The 22,015-nt window shown below is 44.3% G+C and overlaps 4 protein-coding genes across 14 annotated transcripts in view; 2 read left to right on the forward strand and 2 right to left on the reverse strand.

The window, feature by feature from the left end:
• Positions 1-408: 408 nt before the first annotated feature.
• On the reverse strand, positions 409-8,942 carry F (espin protein forked). 7 transcript variants are annotated; one of them, XM_072000312.1, is made up of 12 exons: positions 8,221-8,942; positions 6,268-6,393; positions 5,767-6,010; positions 4,895-5,093; positions 4,386-4,558; positions 4,244-4,319; positions 3,797-3,978; positions 3,069-3,312; positions 1,873-2,312; positions 1,435-1,610; positions 1,178-1,368; positions 409-866 (listed from the first exon to the last, which is right to left on the reverse strand). In XM_072000312.1, the coding sequence occupies exons 1-12, from the start codon at positions 8,443-8,445 to the stop codon at positions 575-577; spliced, it is 2,568 nt and encodes an 855-aa protein (XP_071856413.1). In that variant the 5' UTR covers positions 8,446-8,942; the 3' UTR covers positions 409-574. The 7 variants fall into 7 exon arrangements, with proteins under 7 accessions (XP_071856413.1, XP_071856417.1, XP_071856415.1 ...); XM_072000316.1 differs by having other exon boundaries at positions 8,434-8,941; XM_072000314.1 differs by having other exon boundaries at positions 4,244-4,558; positions 8,434-8,942.
• Hgo (homogentisate 1,2-dioxygenase) lies at positions 3,948-17,650 on the forward strand. 3 transcript variants are annotated; one of them, XM_072000343.1, is made up of 8 exons: positions 3,948-4,081; positions 13,820-13,955; positions 14,523-14,656; positions 14,731-14,917; positions 15,068-15,247; positions 15,342-15,565; positions 15,677-15,803; positions 16,567-17,650. In XM_072000343.1, the coding sequence occupies exons 1-8, from the start codon at positions 3,995-3,997 to the stop codon at positions 16,878-16,880; spliced, it is 1,389 nt and encodes a 462-aa protein (XP_071856444.1). In that variant the 5' UTR covers positions 3,948-3,994; the 3' UTR covers positions 16,881-17,650. The 3 variants fall into 3 exon arrangements, with proteins under 3 accessions (XP_071856444.1, XP_071856446.1, XP_071856445.1); XM_072000345.1 differs by lacking the exon at positions 3,948-4,081 and adding an exon at positions 12,396-12,548; XM_072000344.1 differs by lacking the exon at positions 3,948-4,081 and adding an exon at positions 13,359-13,722.
• Positions 17,514-20,245, forward strand: LOC139985696 (uncharacterized). Of its 2 annotated transcripts, XM_072000327.1 has the most exons (9): positions 17,514-17,650; positions 17,837-17,897; positions 18,048-18,194; positions 18,259-18,489; positions 18,586-18,882; positions 18,979-19,080; positions 19,165-19,322; positions 19,415-19,811; positions 19,896-20,245. In XM_072000327.1, the coding sequence occupies exons 1-9, from the start codon at positions 17,528-17,530 to the stop codon at positions 20,099-20,101; spliced, it is 1,722 nt and encodes a 573-aa protein (XP_071856428.1). In that variant the 5' UTR covers positions 17,514-17,527; the 3' UTR covers positions 20,102-20,245. The 2 variants fall into 2 exon arrangements, with proteins under 2 accessions (XP_071856428.1, XP_071856429.1); XM_072000328.1 differs by lacking the exon at positions 17,514-17,650 and having other exon boundaries at positions 17,838-17,946.
• The window catches only part of Ret (protein kinase receptor Ret oncogene), a 33,528-nt gene continuing 31,615 nt past the window's right edge, over positions 20,103-22,015 (reverse strand). For both annotated transcript variants that reach the window (XM_072000310.1, XM_072000309.1), the window contains one exon: positions 20,103-21,999. In XM_072000310.1, coding sequence (XP_071856411.1) covers positions 21,572-21,999 — 428 coding nt within the window. In that variant the 3' untranslated portion in view covers positions 20,103-21,571. The remainder of the gene's footprint in view (positions 22,000-22,015) is intronic.

Here is a 22,015-nt window from a genome sequence, read left to right on the forward strand (position 1 = left end):
ACGTTACGACAGCGTACAAATTGCTTCAACGGACTGGGTATATAGCGATATGTCTGTAAACGTCCATCATTACTCGTATTAGTATTCCTATTTCTATTTCTATTCGTGACTGTGCAAGTAGTAGTACCTCTACTGTTGCACGATTTGCCTCTTGCGCTGACTGGACGGTGGTGGTCGTTATCATCATGCAAGTACGCACCAACACACGTATCTGTGACAATGCAATATCCATACCTCTCACCTCTATTCGCAGTCACGTGTATCTACTGGATTCAATATCTCCAATTATGAAACGAATTCGGACTGATCTCTTCTTTTCCGTTCTTATTTTCTTTTTACGAATCTTTTTTGGGAAGATCGAAGGAAGTTTTTCGAAGGGACAAACGAAAAATCAGTTGTTCGAACGTGTTTTTTAAGGAATTTCTCGATATAAACTTTACTCGATTCTATGTACATACAAACAAACAACGTGTTCCGTGAAGCGCGTTCGATGGCCGCGCGATGAGCACTACCCGTTTTTATCACACGCGACCACCAGGCGCGTCGAATCGACCAGTGAAAGAAATTTGGACGATTAATCCAAAATATTGAGTTTGCTGGAGGTCTTCCTAAGCTGTGCTCGCCACGGAATAATTTGAGCGTCGTCGTCTGTTTCGTTTGACTGCGTCCCGTGCGATCCTTGATGCGAGGAGTTCGCGTCGGCAGGCTTCTTCTCCTCGGCGTCCGGTTTCTCTTCGTGTCGGTGGGTAGTGCGCGATGAGATAGACGAAGGCGAAACATCCCTCCTCGATGTCGGCGTCGGCGTTGGCGTCGGCGTCGCCACCGCGTCTACTTTGGCTGTTGGCGTCGCGCACACTTGGTTCAGTCTGTTAAAAAGGGGAAACGCGTATTATCAACGTGTATCATACTATTACTATCGTTATCGGTAGACCGTGGATATTTATTCGTGGAAATTCATATTTTTATAAAGACACGTAAAGGCACACGAAGGAACAGAACCTAAGCAGAAATTTGTCTCGCTTACTAAATACGTATGGTAATGTAGGTGCGTTTATGTGTTTCTGCTTTATATGACGCGCATTCTGTGCATTTTTGCACTTTTAATTTCCTATAAACGCATAAAAATCCACGGTCCGGTTATCCAGTTACGATAATCGCGGAGTAAGAAACGGCGAACCTTTTTTCTTCGTTGTCCTTTTTGGCGAGGAGCTGCCTCTTCCAAGCAGGAATCGCTTTCTGTCGTCTCTCTTCGTTTTCCCTGGCGAGCTGCTCCTCCAATTCTTTCTTCGCTCGCTCGGCAGCCTTTCGCGCCAGCATCTGTCGTTTCCATATCGGTATCACGTTCCCCGAACTGTCTTTCTCTGGGATCTACGGCGAAACAGAAAATTAAATAGAATAGGATCGTGACTAAACAAAGGGACTGAGATAGCTCACCTGATCCACGAAATTCGAAACGTTGAACGCCTTGTTGATCTCCGACATGAGATTCTGCTCCTGTGTCTTCTCCACCTGCGCCATCTCCACCTTCATCTTCTTGATTCCAGGGATGTCCTTGGTTCTCTTCAGTTCCGCGATCAAATCGGTCTTTTGTACGAAGAACGGCTCTGAAACTGAGAAAGAAGATAGATGGAAGCTTCGAGACCAGAGATAATGCGATCGATAATGTGACTTTTACGAATTTATGGGAAATTTGAAAATGCAAAAATGCACAGAATGCGTTGATACGATACGTAAAAATACATAAAGCGATATAGCGCTCGTTAAGACAATTAATCACCGAAACGATCGGTTACCTGAGTCCCAGTTTTTTAATCGTACGTGTAAAAAATATGAATTTGCATAAATATACGCAGTCTAGTTATGGTAACCTACCGTTCGTCATAGATACGCTGCGCGGCGGAGGCGCGGAGAACGTTTTCGTCGCGTTCATTTTCGCGGAAGTTCTTCGCAGTTGGATACTGGTCAGATCTTGAATGCTGATGGTGGCGAGTGGCTGCAGGGTTTTCTGTGATTCGAGATCGGTCATGGCCACCGTGCTGGACTCCTCGTTGATACGTCGAGATTTTTGAAGCGGTGACAACGGTGGCGGCGGAGGTCCTGCAGTCGATTCCTTTCCCTCTTCGACCACCACCACCACCCTATCCTCTTCCTCTTCCTCCTCCTCCAGCTCCCGAGTTGCTTTGCGCGTGGCACCCCTCTCCGCTAAAGCCTCCCTCAGTTCTTCTTGCTCCTGTTCCTCGGTCCCTTCCGGTCTGACGAAGCCTTCTCTTCGGTCACCGCTTCTACTTTGTATGTCCAAATTGTCGACCGATCTGCGAACGCGTTTCCTCAGATATGTTATGCGTTAACTGACTACGTAATACATTATTTATGATATACGGTCATTACTAGTAACTGCAACCAAAATCGGACACTGTAATAAATTTGAAACTTTAAAACTGTAATGACTAAGCATTACGAATAATGACCTATTAGTTACTTGGACCGTAACGTATATACTTCCGTATACTTCTACGTATATACGATCCCCAAAATCAGAGTGTATCAAGTCTACGTTTGAAAGAAAAAAAGAAAAAAAAAATTAACGTTTTAAAAATTCGTCACTCTTCCCGATGGTAAAAATTTGTTCGTTTCAAGTGGTTGGATTTTTTGAACGTAACAGCGACGATATAGTATAAATCTAAAAATGATATTTAGTCCATATCTCGTTACAAGGTTGTCGCAACATCGATTCGCTTCGCTTCGCTTTAAAGTTCGTTGACTCGATACACTTTGGGCTCCGAAGTTGAGATATCGCTGTTGAAACGAGAAGATGGCTAGGCGAAGAAACGCGAGTCCGATTGGTTATTTCTGATAGACGCGGCGCAGTCGTAAAGATAAACGCGCGTATTGGCCTAAAGTGTCACGTACATACAAATAAGACGATATAGCAACGCATGACATCTCTCTAGCCAACTTTTCATTTCTCTGTACCTCGATAGGCGAACGCGATGAGACGAGCGATCCCGACGAGCATCGTATAAAAGCGATATCGGTATCGGTATCGTTCGTCAACCTATCCTACCGACCTTGCTTTCAACAGGCTGCTCTTTGACGAAATCTTGCAGATGCTCTTGAGATACTCGGACGGCTTGAGCAGAGTGTTGGAGTCCGCGTTGGCGAACTTGGGCGGTATGAACGGTAGCACCATATGTTTATTGACCAGATGGGACGTTTGGTTCGTCTTAATTTCCTCGGTGTCCGCCGGTGGACTGGCAGGAGGCACTTCCGGCTGCTGATGCTCGCCGCAGGATACGTCGGACTTGTTGATCGCTGTTCCGAAACAGAAACGAGGTGGGGGAAACGAATCGTAGTACGCGTCGGACAAGTGAAATCTAGGTAAGTGTATTATATGCCCGATGAGCGCTATGGTCTAGTAAGTGGCCGTCTTTGCGATTCACCGAGGCTTTAATTATTATCATCATTATCGTTAAACCGCGTTCAGCGACGTAAAAATACCCGGTTTAAATCGGTCGATCGTTCGACTCGATTAATCTCGCCCACCCTCTTCTTCTATTTCTACTCCGTCTCATTTCCCCCCTCCCCTCCTGCCACGATCTTTTTCTCTCTTCGATTCATCCGCTTTTCTCTTTGCCCATTTTTCCATTTACACTTTTCACTCTCGCGCTTCCCTTAGCTTAGCTACCCTTTTTCTTTCCTTTTTTTTTTACAAATGACAGAGGATCGAGCGAGACGAATCGAGGATCGAAGAAACGAAGTTATCGACAGCTCGAGAGAGCTATATCTTCTAGCTTACCTGCAGATGCAAGGTGTGCTCCGTTCTCGGTTCTTCCATTCCGGTTCGTTTCACCGGAGACGTCTCTTTTCTCGTCCCTGGTTATAGGTTCCGCGTTTTGCTTGGCGTTCACCACGAGCACCACGACGTCTTCCTTCTCCGGTAGTGGGGGCGGTGGTGGTGGAGGCGGTGGCTTGGCGAAGCTGAGAAAGACGCGCGATGCAGGGAAAGAAGAAGAAGAAGAAAAAGAAAAAGAAGAAGAAGAAGAAGAAGAAGAAGAAGAAGAAAACGAAGAAGAAGTACATCGTGAGCTAGTTTTTGCCTACGATATATCGCGCGAGTCGTCGAACCAACGAGTCGTCCGACGCATTTCGTCGCGATAAAATCGCTTAGAATCGAATGCAATCAGTACGCTTCTCTTCGATTTTCTGTCTCGCGGCGCACGGCCTTATCGCTCGGCCTACTTACCTGACTCCGCCGTTCGCCGGTTTGATCTCCTTTTCGCTTTCTACTTGCGACGACGTACTGGTCGTGTTCTTTTTCTCTGAAAATCGTATGGACGATCGATCAGCGATTGTCATTTGGAAACGCACTCGTCGATTCAACGTACCGTGCGACGACGACTCCACGGTAAACTTCTTTCCGGCTCGTTCGTTGCTGCTGTTCCGCGACAGCGACGGCGTCGACGCGCTCGACGAGAAGCAAGGAATCTCGCTGCTGACGTTCGACGACTCGCTCGCGCTACTCGATCTACTGTATCTGCGATCGGTTTTTCGAGATCGGCTGAAATCGATTCGTCACGTTCATATCGCCAACCAGTTCGTACGTGTGCCACTCTCGTACCATTTCAAGCTCGTCGATCGACGACACTCGTCCTCGCGTTGGTTATACACACCGGTTCTGTTAAACCGGCTACGTTTCAGCGGAAATATCGAGGTCGTCCTTCCGCGAGAAACGGCTGACCGAGCATTAGCGGAAACGAACGCGTTTCGAAAGCGAACAAGATCCACGCGACATTGTGAAATCCATGCTGGCTTTAGCGGTATGTATTACTACGTATCGTCGATCGACCGGCACGATTACGAGCGAGCTGACGAGCGCGCGATCGATGCCGCGTACCTGCGATCGGATACGTTGTCGATCTGCACCTTCCTCTGCGGGCTGGCGACGATGCCAGCGGTCTCAGGATCCTGGCGTAAACAGATTTGCTCGTACGCGTGTTCGGACGGCTCGCGCGTCATTTCGGCTTTGGTCGTGTAGCCGTTTTCGCCGGACGATCGGTCGAGAACGCCATTGTTGAAGTGTACGTCCACTTTCACTGAAAATTCAGAAGACGAATGGAAGACCGTTTGGTCGATCGGTCGAAACGGCTCCGCGGCGTAACGAGTAGCTCTAAAATCCTCTAAAGTCCACGCTAAAGCAACAACGAGGAATTTTTTTATCGACGTTGCACGTATGAAAAAAAGTCGTAGCGAATGTTTCTTCAGGGTTTTTCGCGTTTCTGTTGCCAGCAACAAATCGTCGCTCTAGTTTCGAACTGTCCTAACTGCATTTTCCAGAAAAATGTAATCAACCAACCCATGTACGTCCGATTGGTACAGAGAATACAATTTGTTGATAATATGACGAAGATTCTATCGTACGTGGAAATCAACAAATATTTCCTACGTCCTGACTCCACACGACGATATTGAACTTCATGGACTTCGAACTTAGTTCTAGAAGTATGTACAGCGATGAAATATCGCAATCGAGATCGCTAAAGATAAGAAAAAACAAAATTCAACGAAACATAGTCCAGCGTGGACGAAATCTTTCTACGTGTCGCTGGTCGTTGGAAATGTTTTGCGACAAAACGCGCGGCAACGAGAGGCGAAAGACAGAGCTTCGATGTTTCTCTTTACGACTCGTCGCTACCGGAAGCGAACGACGCGCGTACCGAGTCGAAGTCTCGGCAGCAGCGCGAGATATCTGGGACTCGCGCCACTTACCAGTCAAAGTCTCGTCCTTCTTCTCAAAGTGTCGATGCTTGTCCGTGTCGGCGAACAATCGCGTAATCCTCGTGTAGACGAGATCGTGCGGGCTGTGCAGATAAAAGGACTCTGTATCCTTCGGCTTTACAGGCTCGCCGATGTACGCGCTCATCGGATTTATGTAGATTCCATCGCGTGGTCGCGAGCCAGGTGGATGTAGGAAAAACGGCTCTTGAAACATACCGCAGCCGCGCAACGAACACTGAAAACACCACCACCGTCGTTCCCATTATCGGACGCTGCCGTCTCGCATACCTCTCGTACTCTCTTCCGGAAGAGTGGTTCGCGCTGTTTCAAGCCGAGCCGTGCCGAGCCGAGCCGAATCGAGTCACGGCTGTAGCCCGTATCGTTCTTCCGAATCCGATCGATCACGCGCCAATCGCGCGCGACCGATCCGATTTATCGCGACTTACCGCTATCCCTTACAAAAGAGATTTTACTCTAACATGCGCTACTAGCCTTGTCAGCGGAACTCGTCGTGCAGCTGCAAGTCGTGGCGTCGCTCATGTTCTCCGAATATTCTGAACCGGAACGATCCCTGGCCATTCTGCCGGTGACATCGGTACGGTGGGCCTCGCTCCTCTCCTACGGAACGTCCCGTTTCTTCTTTAAATTCCTTTCGTTTATTCTCGGCACGACGATAGTCGATCGACAGGCAGATAGGACGCGAGGAGCCAACACAGTTTCGCGGATCGAACGATCGGGCTAACAGGTTTCCTACGCGGTAACTTTCTACGCGGAAGAAAGGATTTAAACGACGCGATTGCCGCCACTGGTCGTTCAGATAAACGAGTCGATAAAACGGCGAATGTAATCGCGATTGCGCGAGGGTTACGAGCATGCACGAGTTGCGGACGTTCGCGCGCGTTACATACCATTTCGTAAGCGCACTCGCCGCGCCGCGATTCGCCCATACACCGTCCCGAAGCTTCGGCGCAGAATCATCAAACTTTTTGCAAATTGCGCCAATCGTTTTGGCTCTTTGTACGCCGAGTATTTTACGTTATGGTTACGGCGGATGCGTATTGAACTGGAATTCTGGCGAACGAAACATCAAAAGATCGAAATGCGTACGCTCATAAGAATCCGTATATGTATTTCATTATGTACCGCGTTGGTCTGGACGTTAATTCGTCCGAGTACGCATCCACTGTAACCACAGACTTAATACACGTTGAGCGACGTTGGGTTGACAACTGTGGCTGTTATCGGTGAACCGGGTTATCAAATTTATTAAATGATTAGAATAAGATAAATTTCAGAGAAGAGCTAGAAAATGTTCAACGACTCGAACGATTTAGATGAATCGTCAGAACAAATCTTGCCTAAATACGATATAATATTTTGCGAAAATTAAACTTTAGCATGTTGAGCAGCAGTTGGACAAAATAATGGAAACGTATCTTATATGTTATAACACGCATTACACATTAATATGACGTACAAAAGGAGTTTCCATTATTTCGACCAACCCCTGTATATTTGCCAAGGTGAAACATAAAATTCGCGCGGCGATCAACGCGTGAAACGTACATGCGGGCATTTTTACTGATTTCGCCAAGTACGCTAGACGCTGCTAAAAGTCACATAAAATGTTAAAAGTTATCGGAATGTTTCCACTGCCCGCAGCTAAACATTGCAAAAGTACACACGGAATATTCCATCGTTCGTGTATGAAGCGTAAAATCGCATTCGATAGCGAGCGAGCGATTCGAAAGAAAGACACGAGGGAAAACAAGTGCTTGGTCGTGGCCGTTCTCTTTCGTTCGGTGATCGCGTACGCGGAGAAAACGCGTTTCGATCCTCGAACCGATACGCCCGAGTTACCCTTTTCCAAGCAGCGTCCGTGCCTTTCGCGCTGTTACAGACGTTGCATCGAGGGTACAGAATCGCTCGGACGAACACGATACCGTAGCGATCGTCTTTCCTTTCTTTCGTCCAAGTTTTCCGATAGCGTTCGTTTCGTAGCGCTTGCTACGGAACCGCGACATGCTAGCTGCATAACCGGGTGAAGGACGACGAACGATGGACAATGGACGATGGACAATGGACGATGGACGATGGACGACGCGGCGGATGAGCGAGGGACTCGCGTGACACATGGCCAGGGGGATCGTGCAACGATTCGCGAGACGAACGTTTCATTCTCGTTCGTTGTCGTATCGTTCTCGACTCGTTTGAAACGGACGATGATGGTCCACGATGAAACAACCGTTTCACCGTTATCGTTCTTTCAAACGATCGACCCATATGGAAAGCGGAGACGATCGTGAATCGCGTCGTTTCTCGTTTTGCGGCCGAGTAAACGAAACGCGGATACGGTACCATGTTCTTCGACGACTGCGTGGAATCGAGCCTCACCGAGGCGAACGTAATTGTGGAATCTATTATAGTTGTATCGTTTTAAGTAACCTTTTTAGCGCGTTTCCCTTTCACGTCGAAGATTTGCGTGACTAGTACTAGCCAGGATCGAAGCACGTCGTCATCGTCGTTGTCGTCGTAGTCGTCGTTGTCGTCGTCGTTGTCGTCATTGATATCGATCGGTGGAGGGTGATAATCGTAAGGATCGTTCACGAGCTCTGTCATCGGGCTCGGTCGGTCTCGAACTTGTTCTGATTCACTTACGTGTACACCCATGCAAAATCGGGTCGGCGATCGTTGCTCGTTCCGCGGCAAGAGATCTCGTCGCGGTTCCGCAGGATCGGAAGCGAGCCAATTTATCCGCTGATTCGATCGTCGATTCGTATCATTCGCGGCACCGCGAATGTTTGGCGGCGCGAAGCCGTACGCGTCGAGTCGAGAGGTCGCGCCGAGAGGACGAGAGAATTCGTCGAGAGAATTCCTGACTCGACGCGGTCGATGTTCTCGCGCGTACTCGTGTCGACGAACGATAATGGAACGCGGCGATTTCGAACGGGCACTACGCGCTCTTGTTCGAGTTGGCGATGAGCGCGAACTAGAACGAAACTGGTAAACCACCGGCTGATTTAACGATCCTGTTACCGACTCGTTTATATACGCATATTTCGGCTAGTTTAGTTGAACTTTTTCGTGGCCGAAAACGAGAACTCGAGAGACCGGTCGAACGACAAACTCGATCCGTGCGCGGTAAGCGGCAGGCCGAGACTCTCTCGACTCGAGCCCACCTGTTCCGAGCGAGAGCCGGCCAACTGGTCGCAACCTTCCTCTCGGAGTAGGGGTACGTGCCTCCTTGGCTACCTAGTTACTACCGATTTTCGAATCGAGTCGTATTCTCTGTCGCTCGCTTCCATGCCGTGTCTCGCGACGCTACTCCTCTTTCTCGTACGTGTCGCATCTATCTTTATTCGATCGTCGGATAAGTCTTTGAGCATTTCCTAGTACGAATCGTAAACTTTATTCCAGTACTTTGCAACGAACCAATAAAAGCAAATACGCGCCGATCTGTTCGATATTTCGTTCTTTCTGTGGAAAACGCCAGCTCAGAAAGGTTTACGACTTATCCGACGATGCGTTTCGCATCGAGTTCTCTGGCAAATGAGACGATAGAAACAAATGGCGAGAATTCGCGAGCTTCAAGCCGGAAACCGCGCGAACCGATTTCAATCTAGAAGTACGAGATCTCGCGAGAACCGGCGCGATGACGTCGCCGAGCCGAGCGCAGCCGAGTCGAGCCCAGCCTAGCCGAGCGCTCGGCCTGCATCCGCGGGATCTCCGTTATTCGGCTGACGGCCGAGCAGGATGCAGAAGAAAGGTTGCCCCGTTGCCGGAGAAGGAATCTTCTCTTTGCTAGCGAGATTTCTCTCTCTCTCTCTCTCTCTCCTTCTCTCTCTTTCTTCTTCTTCTCTCGCTTAACTGTAAACGGCCCCCACCTCTTTGTAATTTCATTCTCTTGGCTAGTTCGCGTCCCGCCGGATCGAAACGGGGCAAATTACGCGCAATTAGCTCGTTTCGCTCGTCAACCTTCTTCGCTCCGTTCCTCTTCCTCTTTTCCAGCGCTCGCCACGTGACACTCGACGATAGATCATTTACATTTCGACGATCAGTTCGCTCGATTAAACCCAACGTAGCAGTTTTAGCGAACGAACGCTGATATTTTCGAATCCCAGTGGTCGCGCTCTAATCACGAGGACCAGTTCTTCTGGCCGGGCGAAAGGCGCGAGTTACTTTGCCCTAATAAGCACACCGAAATTGTCTTCGTTCGCTCGTTCCATCTTCATTTACTTTTTCATTCCTTCTACGTTTTCCAGTAATTCAATATACGTACATTACGTATAATTCGAACCCTTATGTTTTTCAAGGACAGAGCTGGACAGACGTATCGATCGATCGATGACTCTTTCGCGGTCTGATTCGAATCGCCATATGTCTCTTCGTCCGCAGCTCTTCCTCATATTTCTTGTCCGAGCACGACGTTTCATTTAGCCGACTTAAATGTCGATATAATCGATGTTTTCCTAGCTATTGATCGCTTAGACGTAAATAAAATTTCTGCTGACGATGGAATGCTTTATCTTTATTAAAAATATCCTCTCGAGATCACGCATAGATCATTTTCAATAGATCGTTACCATTGGGTTTTTTCCTACCCAATACCAGTTCATTTATCCTGATATACAAACTAGGCGACAAGCAGCGAGTCAAGAATTTCTAATTTAAATACATTCGCAGACATTTCTGGAATAATTATAGCGATCAAATTTACGACTCGCCTGAGAAACTATTTCTTTCACTGATTATGAAAGTAGCCCAAGTCGTGTGTTTATCGTTTCGAGATGTTTTGCATTTTGCGTTCGACACCTGAACTGAATTCTTTTCGACGACGTAAAGGTTCAATATCTGTTAATTTACAAAGACGCTTTCGGATTGCTGTAACGCAGATAGACGCAACGCAAAGTAAATGATCAACTAATTTTTTTTTCTTTTTCAGGTTCTTGACTTAGGCCACTTTCATAATCACCGGCACGTTCGTCCTACTATCAACACGAATTTTTTTCTGCAAAACGGTCACGGATTCGACAACTTTCTATAACTATGTCACACATGCTCTTGACAACAAGTGTCAGGTGGACGTAGATTTCAAGAAGGCATTTGGCTCGGTTGAATATCTTTTGCTGTAAATCGTATCAGTTTGGTTTCGAGAGTAATTTCTGATCCTCCTAGCTTCGCGATTACTTCAAATCAACGTTAATTGACTGTTATTAGCGATTAAATGTATCCGACGAATCAGAGTTCGTGGCTGCTTATTGCGAAAAATAATTGTATCTTCGGACGTGCCATCTGGGCTTTCTACTTTTTATTATTTGACATTAACCGTCTCTCTAGTGCGTTTGAATCCGAATCGCTCCTCTGCTGGCGATCTTAAACATTTCAGAGTTATTCTTATAACTGAGCAACCTCTTAATTGCTGCGACACTCTTGCTTTACAAGGATATTTTCATAAAGTCACGCAATATTGTTTTGTCAACGAATTGTTCCTTAACGCTTTGACGGCCGTTTATGTGACTTCATTTTTTTTTAAACTTAATTGGCACTTACGCGCGAGACAAACAATTCCTGTATTTATAGTAGATAGCGTTCCATCGAAGCGAAACGATTTACAAATGCACTGGCAATTTGTGAATCTAACGATCTAGATGAAAGCGAATGGTCAGAAAGTGATTATAATCGCGAGTTCCGTAACCGTATGGAACGATCAGGAAACAAATCAATGAATCCATATGACACATAAGCGTACAAAATGAATTGAGATAATACGATAGAGATTCGATTATGGATTCAACAACGAATAAATTAATGGATTAGGTTTGCTCAGAAAATTTTCTCAAAAAGCGAACCATAATTATACGACGATAGACTGAATGAAAAACGCCGATGGTTGAAATCTACGCCGAAATGTGCGGTTGTCAGACTGTTAACGCGACCAGGTGCCACGTGATGCGAATCTCTAGAAATACAAATTTTCTTTCGTATCCGTACTAGTTACCGAATTGTCCTCTGTCGTCCATCGACAGCGTGCGTGACTTGGGGATTTTCTACGACTGTCTCTTACTAATCGCATTATCGCAAGCGTTAATAACGCAAACCGAACGCTAGGTTTCATCTTCCGCTTTTGTAAGAGTTTCAGGAATCTTTTGACTCTTGAAACTCTCTGCGACTCTTTGATGTTACCTCGTGTAGTTGACTGTGCGAATGTCATTTGGGTCTTTTGTTCAGGCTAGATATATCACATCGATAGAGCGAATTTCTCTGATATACGACTGTATGTATATCTGGTGCGCGTGGGTGCCAAACGCATAGTCATGAGCATAACTATGATCATATTCTTGAGAGGTCGAAGACGTCAACGTTGAGGATAGGAGGAAGAATTGCGAGCTTATTTTCCTGTTAACAATTCAGAATAGCGTTATCGACGATCCTCCGCTGCTACAACTGGTTGATCTTAGCGCGTGCTCACAATCTCCTCGCAATTATCCTATCTTACGCGTTGACTTCTTGCGAACGGATTTGACCACGATGAAGATTTCCGATCCCATTTCAAGAGTATGTAACTACGCCAACGATATCGCGGATAAGGCTGCTTTTTTTCCGATTTCATTAACACGTTGACAATTCAGAATAGCGTTATCGAGGATCCTCCGCTGCTACAACTGGTTGATCTTAGCGCGTGCTCACAATCTTCTCGCAATTATCCTATCTTACGCGTTGACTTCTTGCGAACGGATCTGACCACGATGAAGCTTTCCGATCCCATTTCAAGAGTATGTAACTACGCCAACGATATCGCGGATAAGGCTGCTTTTTTCCGGTTTCATTAACACGTTCAAGCAGTCCACTACAACCTTTACTTTGTAACAATTTATTCTCATTGCTCGTTCGGGTAGCATTTCTGCTCTTTTGACGCTGTTGCGTCTATAGCTTTGTTTCGTTTCACGTATCTCTACAAGTGACTTTTATTTTATCTTGCTCTGTTTTATTTTTTATTACGTTATTATATTTTATCCCGGCATTCTTCCGTCTGTTTTCTTTTTGTTACTTTCGTATTCTGGATAAACTTACGCTCGCTTGTTCATGTTAATGATAACCATAACAACAATAATAAAGCAGCTATATGCGACTACGACGTAATACCTTGCCGCCGAAAGCCTTATCGTTCGCCTTTATCGCGTTTGAAATAAAGAGCCTTGTTTTCCTAGGTTTCCCCTCTTTCGATCCGATAGACTCGCTACTCGTAATATCATTCTCGAATCTTTCGAATGATTAATCAATTACGCGCATTTTAACAACGAATCACGCAATAGACGTCCTATATTCCGATTAACCTTCCACCGTAAACCGGATTGCCTCTGCGTCGATTTCACACGACGAGCACGTGTAACGTCGCCGCTTGTTTATTTCTTCCCTCCCTCGGTCTTTTTTCCTTTCCTGCTGCCTCTCTACATGCAAGATAAATTTAAAAAAGACACGAAAGAGGAAAAGAAGAGTATCGATTTATCCGTCTTTATCGGAAATTTTTAACGAGCTACGAGAGACAGGTTTTATCGTTCGTTTCTGAATTAACCGCGAGTGGGAAGAACGAGAACCGCTTGCGGAATAAAATATACACGTACGCGTAATCTACGTAGAAAAGAACAGCGCCGAGAGGGCTCGCCTCGGGAACGCCGTGGAGCGATAAATTTTCATAAGGCGCGTGGAATTTCTGACTTTTGAAACGATGCCGATCGAACTTATCGACGAGACGCACCTTCTCGTATTCCGCGCTGCGATTGGTCGACGCCGTGGCAAAACACCTAAACACGTTCCTTTGCATAATGACGATTTCGTTGTTATTACGTACGATCCGACCATGTTGTTCTCGTATAAAAGAATGAAGCAATGGGAAAAAAGTTGTATTCAGTGATCGAGGAACGTGGCGCGATGAAAGACGAGTTCAAGGTAGACAGACTCGGGATTATCGCGTTGCTACGCTTCGTCGATTCCCTTTTCCCCGTAATTTTCTTTTTCTTTATACACACAATTTCTTTCGTTTCAGTATCTGACAGGATTCGGCAACGAATTCTCCAGCGAGGACGAACGTTGCCCCGGTGCCTTACCGATCGGTCAGAACAATCCTCAACAATGTCCGTACGGTCTGTACGCGGAACAGCTGTCCGGCACGTCGTTTACCGGTAAGTAATTTCTCCTAACCGCGTTTTATCGCCAGGACGAGTTTCAAGTGCTTAGTCCAGGCTGACAGGCGATCGTCTGTAGACGATCTACGTACATTTCTCTGCGCATTTTCCGCGTACAACGTTGAGGATTGGCCGAGGACGCGTGTCTGCGGACAATCCTCTGCCTAATTGGATATCGCACAATGATAAAATCGTCGTCCGAACGACCGACCAACACGACGATAAACGTACAAAGCATATTCTACGACTGTGTCCAAATTGACAACGATGCGACGATTATCTGCATTGTTTGAAATCCAAAAACTAGTTTGCATTAGGCGCACCCATGACGTCTGTAATAAGAATGCATAGTTTCACGGAGTTATCGACTTCTGAAGCATAGGAGAGACCCATTTTATGAGATAAATGGGTCGGAAACTGTATATCTGAGGACAAGGAACGTAGAAAAATTACAGTAATTCATCTCGTCTTCGTATATCTGTTCAACTATTCTGTCGCTATAGGACATCCAATTAGGATACAGACTTATTCCTAAGCGTTTCATATTTATGTATCGTCCCGCAGCTCCTCGCTCTCGAAACAAACGCTCGTGGTTGTATCGAATCAAACCGTCGGTCGTCCATAAACCCTTCACACCGGTTGATAGCGCTCCTCGTCTTGACTACAGATGGGACGCTGTAAATCCAACGCCGAATCAGGTATCGATCTTCGATCGTTCGTCATCGTTTTCTCTTTCACTGGAAACTCGAACGTTTCTATTTTCCTGTTTCAGCTGCGATGGAAACCCTTTGACGTGCCGACCAGACAAGCCGCAGAGATAGATTTCGTGGAAGGTTTGCACACGCTATGCGGTGCAGGAGACGCTCGCGTTCGCCAAGGTATCGCGATCCACGTGTATCTCTGCAATGCCTCCATGAAGAACAAGGCCTTCTACAATTCCGACGGAGATCTTCTCATTGGTACGTATGTAGTTCCAGTCATGGACCGACCAATTCGTCAGTTTCCTCTTACTTTCTCTCTGCATTGAGCCGGACTACGTGCATGGAAAATATCGGCGATGAAGGTCGTCGAAAGTTTTAGTTTTATCGACGAAACCGTTTTACCCGCAGTGCCTCAGCTAGGCGCGTTACTGATAACCACGGAGTTTGGCAAGATCCGTTGCGAGCCGAACGAGATATGCGTGATCCAGCAAGGTATGCGGTTCAACGTTGCTGTGTTCGGTCCATCTCGAGGATACATCTTAGAGGTGTACGACGATCACTTTCAGTTGCCCGAATTGGGGCCGATAGGTAACGCGGATAATCGCTTCCACGAGTAAAGAGATTACAGTTTTGCGTTTTTCTGCCGATCGCGGTAGCTAACCAAACTCTGATCTTGCAACAGGAGCGAATGGCCTGGCGAACCCACGGGATTTTCAAACGCCTGTGGCGTGGTACGAGGATCGTGAAATCGATTACGAGATCGTGTGCAAGTATCACGGTAAGCTGTTTGTAGCCGAGCAAGACCACAGTCCGTTCGACGTGGTAGCTTGGCATGGAAATTACGTTCCGTTCAAATACGACCTCGACAAATTCATGGTCGTTAATACGGTTTCCTTTGATCATTGTGTAAGTGTATTGCGAAAGCTACGTTACCTCCGTCATTCTCTAGTCCGCTGCGATTCGATACACAGACGAATCGATACACGTTTCCTTTATACGCGTTTATTTCTCCTACAGGATCCTTCGATCTTCACGGTCCTCACGTGTCCCTCCGGCAAGATCGGTACAGCAGCAGCCGATTTTGTAATATTCCCACCTCGATGGTCCGTGCAGGAGCACACTTTTCGGCCTCCTTATTATCATCGTAAGTGCATAGAAAGTCGGCTATTCGATATTTTGTGGACGACAACGCGAGAAAAAAGAAAAGCTGTAGCCGTCTGCGTTCGTGATAAGAAGCAGCATAGATTTCGACGATGCTGTCGAGATCTATAATCGACACCTTCTGCTCCCCTCTCCTCGTTTCTTTCCTTTCCGTCTTTTCACTTTCGAGAAATAAACAACGCTGAGTAATTACAGTCATCGTTCCGTCCTTTTGCTTTTCTATGCTGATTCGGTGTCAGCTGCATGGCTCGATCCCGATACTTCGTTATGCTACACCGCTTCTAAAAATCGTGTAACCGAGATATCGGTGAAAACTCGGAATTTTCTCCGGTGATATCCATCGACTTCCTTTTTCTTTCGCGACTACCATTCTGCTGTTTCTTTTCGAGCGGAACCTACAATTTTTCCTTTCTCCGATTCCATTTTCTCTCTTCCCCTCGTTCTTATTCCATTCTTAAGTATCATATCGTCGCCCTAGTTCCAACTTCATTTTTCAAATTAACGTAATAAACCTATCCATGTATGTCTCATTGGTGCAAGAAATACAAATTGGTGGTAATACGATGAAGATTCTAGATGCTTGGGAAGCAATAAAGTATTCGGTTCTTTTAAATCGTAACTCCACACGATACTATTCAATTTCATAAACTTTAAGCTCAGCTTTCTCAGTTTATAAGCTAGTGAAAATAGATACTTAAGAACTAGAGCGACGTATATGGTTTATATGGTGTCTCTTCGACCTACAGGAAATTGTATGAGCGAATTCATGGGCCTGATAAAGGGACGATACGAAGCTAAGGAGGAAAGTTTCCATCCAGGCGGAGCGTCGTTGCATTCCATTATGACGCCACATGGACCGGATTCGTCTTGTTTCGAAACTGCTTCAAACAACAAGTTGAAACCTGAACGCGTCGCCGATGGAACGCAAGCTTTCATGTTTGAAACGTCGTATAGTTTGGCGATAACCGAATGGGCCGCAAACCTTTCCAACAAACTGGACAACGATTATTACAAATGCTGGCAATCTCTTAAAAAACATTTCGTTTCGAATGCTTCTTAATACATTTTTACATTTTGCATTTTTATATTTTGTAGGAAAGATAGAAGTGATAATGGTACACGATTATAAATAATTGTAGGAGTACATGATCTGACTTCTGTTTTGTTCGTAATAATTAGTACTTTTGTTACTACGTACCTTAACACGATGACTGTAAAAATTACATATCATAGCGTAGTATATTTCAATCTTTTGCAGCTCTCAGAACAAAATATATAAAATCCACGTGCCAGTCAACGTGTTAATCATCTTTTTCTGATTCATTTTATAGGGAATTATACGACAAGAGACGATGAGTCACAAACGAATCTTCGTTCTTTGCTTCTCAAGTATTTTTTATTGTAATTAAGGATAAGTGGTTCGTTTGTGACGAGCTTATCACGAATAACTTGACACATTTATCATCTGTGTTGAAAAACACGTTAAACACGTGAGGTTGCGCTATTTTTCGGTAGAGTGCGTGTTTAAAGGCAAACACGTAGGAAGCGTGCTCGTTAGTTTACATTGTGCAAAAATCGCAGTTCTCGAGAAAATGTAAATCGTTGTGATTGAATGTAATGTGTTATCGTGAAAATATGGAAAATTGCGACAATCGTTGATGTCGGGTGTAACGTAAATATGTTTACTTCGATCAAATTTTTTAATAGATGTGGTTAATTCGTAACTCTAACCTTACAATGCGGAGACTTGTCAATCTTGCGATGCTTCTTTGTTACTTGAGCAGAAGCGTCGCAGCTATGTATTGTTATCCAGACTACTGTCAAAACGTGGTAATTTTTCATTTTTTCAAGTCCTTTACAACTAGTTTCTCGAATTTCTAAATGTCTATAGTTGTTATAAAAAGTATTGACATATACTCTTTTTCCAATAAAATACCTTGTTATCAGACTCTATTGTAGTCATTGTATCTAGGCTGAGTATTTATTATTAGGTTAAAATGTCTGTTTATTTTACAGACAAAATTAGTTGCTACTCCTGGTTTCCAATGTTTATTGACAAAAGTTCAAAGGAAAGGAGGTACGATATATTCATTAAATGCATTCAGCGTCGGCTATAGTGATTAAAAGTGTGATGACTTATATGGTACAGCATGTATTTTTAATGTACAAGATAAGAGTCAGGAATCACGAGATAGGTATGCGAATTACTTGCTTTTCTTGTCGGTAGATTGCACCAAACTCACGTTCGAAGGTTATAGTCGTTATCCAGTGGATGACACAGCAGCCAAATTTAATTTACGTTCATACACGTACGAGGAATCTGGATATAAAGTGACAGCTTTCAACTTAAGCGTTACCAACGTGGACTTTCATGGTAAGAATCATAGAGTAAAATGATTCTATTCTGTCACTTGAAATTCTTTTCTATTATTAAATAGGACTGGTTACACGTTATCAAAGTTTACTGGATGAGAACGAATCAGCATGTAGGTACATAGAACTTTATGGGAACGAAACCAACCCAGTACCACAGGAATTCTATATTTCTTGTCCATTTTCCGATGTATCTTACGAATCTGTTCCATACCGGTTAGATTATCTCGTAACAGGAGAAAAGTATAAGTATAGCAAAAGATATGTTTTCAATGTACCTGTGCACAGATTTATCGGTGAGTGTTTAAGCCAGATATTTTTCATTGAAAGAAAATGAGCAGTCGTGTGTTTGTTCGATATTGATGGTTCCTCTTAAATCTGTCCTATCTCAGGAGAAGGTGTAAGTATAAAGGAATACAGACCATTTGTATATATAGATGTCTCTTACGCTCCTCTTCTTTCTTTGCACGTGCAACCACTGCCAGAAGTGTATAATGTAACAGGGTATAAAATTTGGTTGATAAACAACGATACGGATTTCGTGAAAACATTCAATATGACCAGTGAACAAGATTTTCGCTACAATTTTACCGCGCACACCGGCGTGTTTTATTTTAAAGTTGCTCCCATGCATTCAGAGTGTGGCGATTATGGATGTGTGAACAGCACCACGCCTTTTATCATTATACGTAAGCAAAAACAAATTTCCTATACGTGTCTGTATTATCTGAAAATATTTTCTTGTTGACGTGGTTGTTAAGCATTATGGCAATTGTATTTTCCAGAGGAAACATCTCATCGTTTATTGATCATGATTATTAGCACTGTGTGGATACCGCCAGTGATATTGTACGTCCTTTATCATCTTTACAAATTGTATAAAAAGGGTAAAATTGCAACGTTTGCAAAATATTTTTGTAAATACAGAGTGGCCATTGAAATTTATATGTTTGCTTCGTACTTTTTTGTAGAAGTACTTAAAAGGAGAGGGATACCGAAATGTTTGTTAGTCTACTCACCGACTCGACTGTCGCATATCAACGTAATGATCGAGCTGGCAAAGTATTTAAGAATTTGCGACGTTAACGCCATGATAGACATGCTCGACGTTACGGATACCATGGACAAAGTTAGTGCCAGTAACGAGACTATTTATTTCAAACGGCTCTACGTTTTCCCACGGAAATGTTAATCTTTTGGTTTGTTATGTTTGTAACGTAGGATCCAGAATGTTGGTGCGATGCTGCGTTTCGAAACGCAGACGTCGTTCTTATCGCAACTTCTCCGCCGCCTAAGAAGCCTGCGGCATCGGCTATTTATCGAAACACCGGTAATTATCTTTTGAGACTGGTCAAAGAGAATCAGTCGGAGAAGGAAAAGCGCTATTATATCGTGCAATTGCCGTATTGTAAATCGGACGATGTACCCGAGGAAACAAGGCATTTGAGGAGACTTTCTTTGCCAAAAGAGTTGCCTAAACTAGTAAAAATTATTCACAAAGTGGAACGCGTAAAATGTTCCTCGGTATCCGACCAGGAATTTCTGGACAGCGTGAAATTAGCGAAACTCGAGATTCTGAAGGAAGATGCGAACATTGCGAAAGACGAAAGAGAAACTGGTCAGTTCTTTATAGATTCGTAATCGATCGTTAATTTAGTTAGTTGGAACGTTTCGTAGCGTAGCTCACATATTGGTGTTTTAGAAAACCTTTTAACGTTGGAAAGCACGGAAACAGCGAATAATCGGACATCAACTGTGTTGGATGATAACACAGTGTCTCAATCGTTTGCAACAAATATCGATGAATTAAACTTGCTCGGAGAAGATGGGGAAGGTGAGGAAGTATATACTCGTGAATCTTCGAAGAACGACACGTGCTCGTTTCGTATCGACGAATTGAACTTGTGACTTCGTTTCAAGTACATCCTTTATTCATAACGTTGTGAACAAATTTTACTTGCGTAAGTTAGGTAATTTTTTAAGATGTAAGACTTTTTTTTATATATATACCGATTTAACTTAATAAACGCCAGTTTCTTTTTTGTTACCATACAGCTCCTCGTGTCCATTTATTGTGAGTTACGTCTTACAATTCTCCATTCGTTAAGTCACAGGTATATTAAATATATATATATATCTTTTTACGTATGCATACATTGCACACGCGTGTATACGTTTTAACACGATATTAACGATGGTATAATGATAATAGTTGGAATTCACATGGCACGTGCCTGATCGTGCTAAGAACTAGTCGATCCATTGGAAGTAAGCAAATATACAGTGTTATATAACTAAATTTGTACTTGAACGCTTGCGTCGTAAACGGCAAGTGGCTAATTAATATAACGAAATGGAATGCGCTGCTTTGTACAAGTAAACCAAAAAGGGGTGAATTCATTCACCGAGGTATAAAAAAGCAGTCTTGTTCGAATACGATTACATCGACCAACAGCTAGGATACTCGAGTTTACCTCCTCTTCGAGTGTATCGTCGAATCACCGTTTCGTGCAATTATCTAACAGATGTTTCACCATAAAGTGAATGTTAAAAGCTGGAAGCCGCTGCGGAGAAAGATTTAATTGGAAGTTTAAAAGTTTGACAATTTTAGTAATTAATATTAATCATTACGATCTTTCGTTTCTCGTTCGATCATTTGTTACGCGATCGGAAGGCGTTTACAGAGTTAATTAAACGTTAGTCACCCTTTAGGGACGTTAGCTTTCGTCAATGAGAAGCCATTTATTTACTTTGTTCTTTTTCGTTCGTTCCAATTCATTCGCTTGTTAGGACATAAATGACGAAACGAATAGGAAAATTTCCATCAAGGTTTCGACTAAACTGCGGTTCGCTTCGGCAATTTGAATAGCTTCGAACGTCTTTCGTCGAACGCTCTGTATCATAAAAATCCAAGAGTATATAAAGCTGTAACAGGCGTCTCGAGTAGAAAGACTCGTTAATAATTTCTAGTATAAATTACACAAAGACCTGGCCGTTTATATGAAAATGTAATGTTGCGTATCGATTTCCATACTATATACTATCACCGTTGTTCAGCTCTTATCTCCTGAAGCGCCGATCTATCTATTTGGACGTATGCTATCCGCATCTTTTTCTGATTTTCTAGCGTTGCAAAGTTCATCGTTTCGTGTTCTTATACGCGACACGTATGCCCGATAGAAAGAAAAAGAAGGCACAGTATCGAAGGTGTTTGTTGCTCTCGATCGTTTCAACGATCACGTTCCCGTTCGTTTCGTAATGGCATACTCGTCGTACGCTAGACGATACTCCTCTCGAACGAAGAAAAGACGCGATTTGTCTTCTCGAACTTCTAGATCATCGATATTTCACCCTCTGGTCTTCACGCGTCTCACTTCCTCAATTAGAGCGAGCTTCATCGTTATTTTCGTTTCTATTGGCGAAGACAAGTAGTTCTTCTACTTCTGTCTCTGTCTCCGTTTCTACTTCCGAGGATTTCTTCCCTTCCATGTCGATGTAGGATTGCGAACGTTCGTTCGTCGGCGTGGCTAGATCGTTCTCGCTGTTGCTGGTGACGCTGGTGTTTCTGAATTTGATAGGACTCTCGTAGTGATTCACGCAGAAGCTCGGCGGTGATTGATCGTTCACGTACAACTTGACAGATTCCTCGGGGAATGTTGCAACGGATTCTTGCCACAGAGCGTGGAGTTTGTCGATTTTGTCGCACTTTGTTACCGGATCGGAACACGGTTTCTCTAGATAGTTGACAACGTTCGTTCTCAGAGTATCGATTTCGTCACCGTCGTCTATGTCATCGTTACCAGAACCTGTAGCAACAAAATC

Source organism: Bombus fervidus, chromosome 3 (genome assembly GCF_041682495.2).
Source record: "Bombus fervidus isolate BK054 chromosome 3, iyBomFerv1, whole genome shotgun sequence".
NCBI classification, from domain to species: Eukaryota; Metazoa; Arthropoda; class Insecta; order Hymenoptera; family Apidae; genus Bombus; species Bombus fervidus.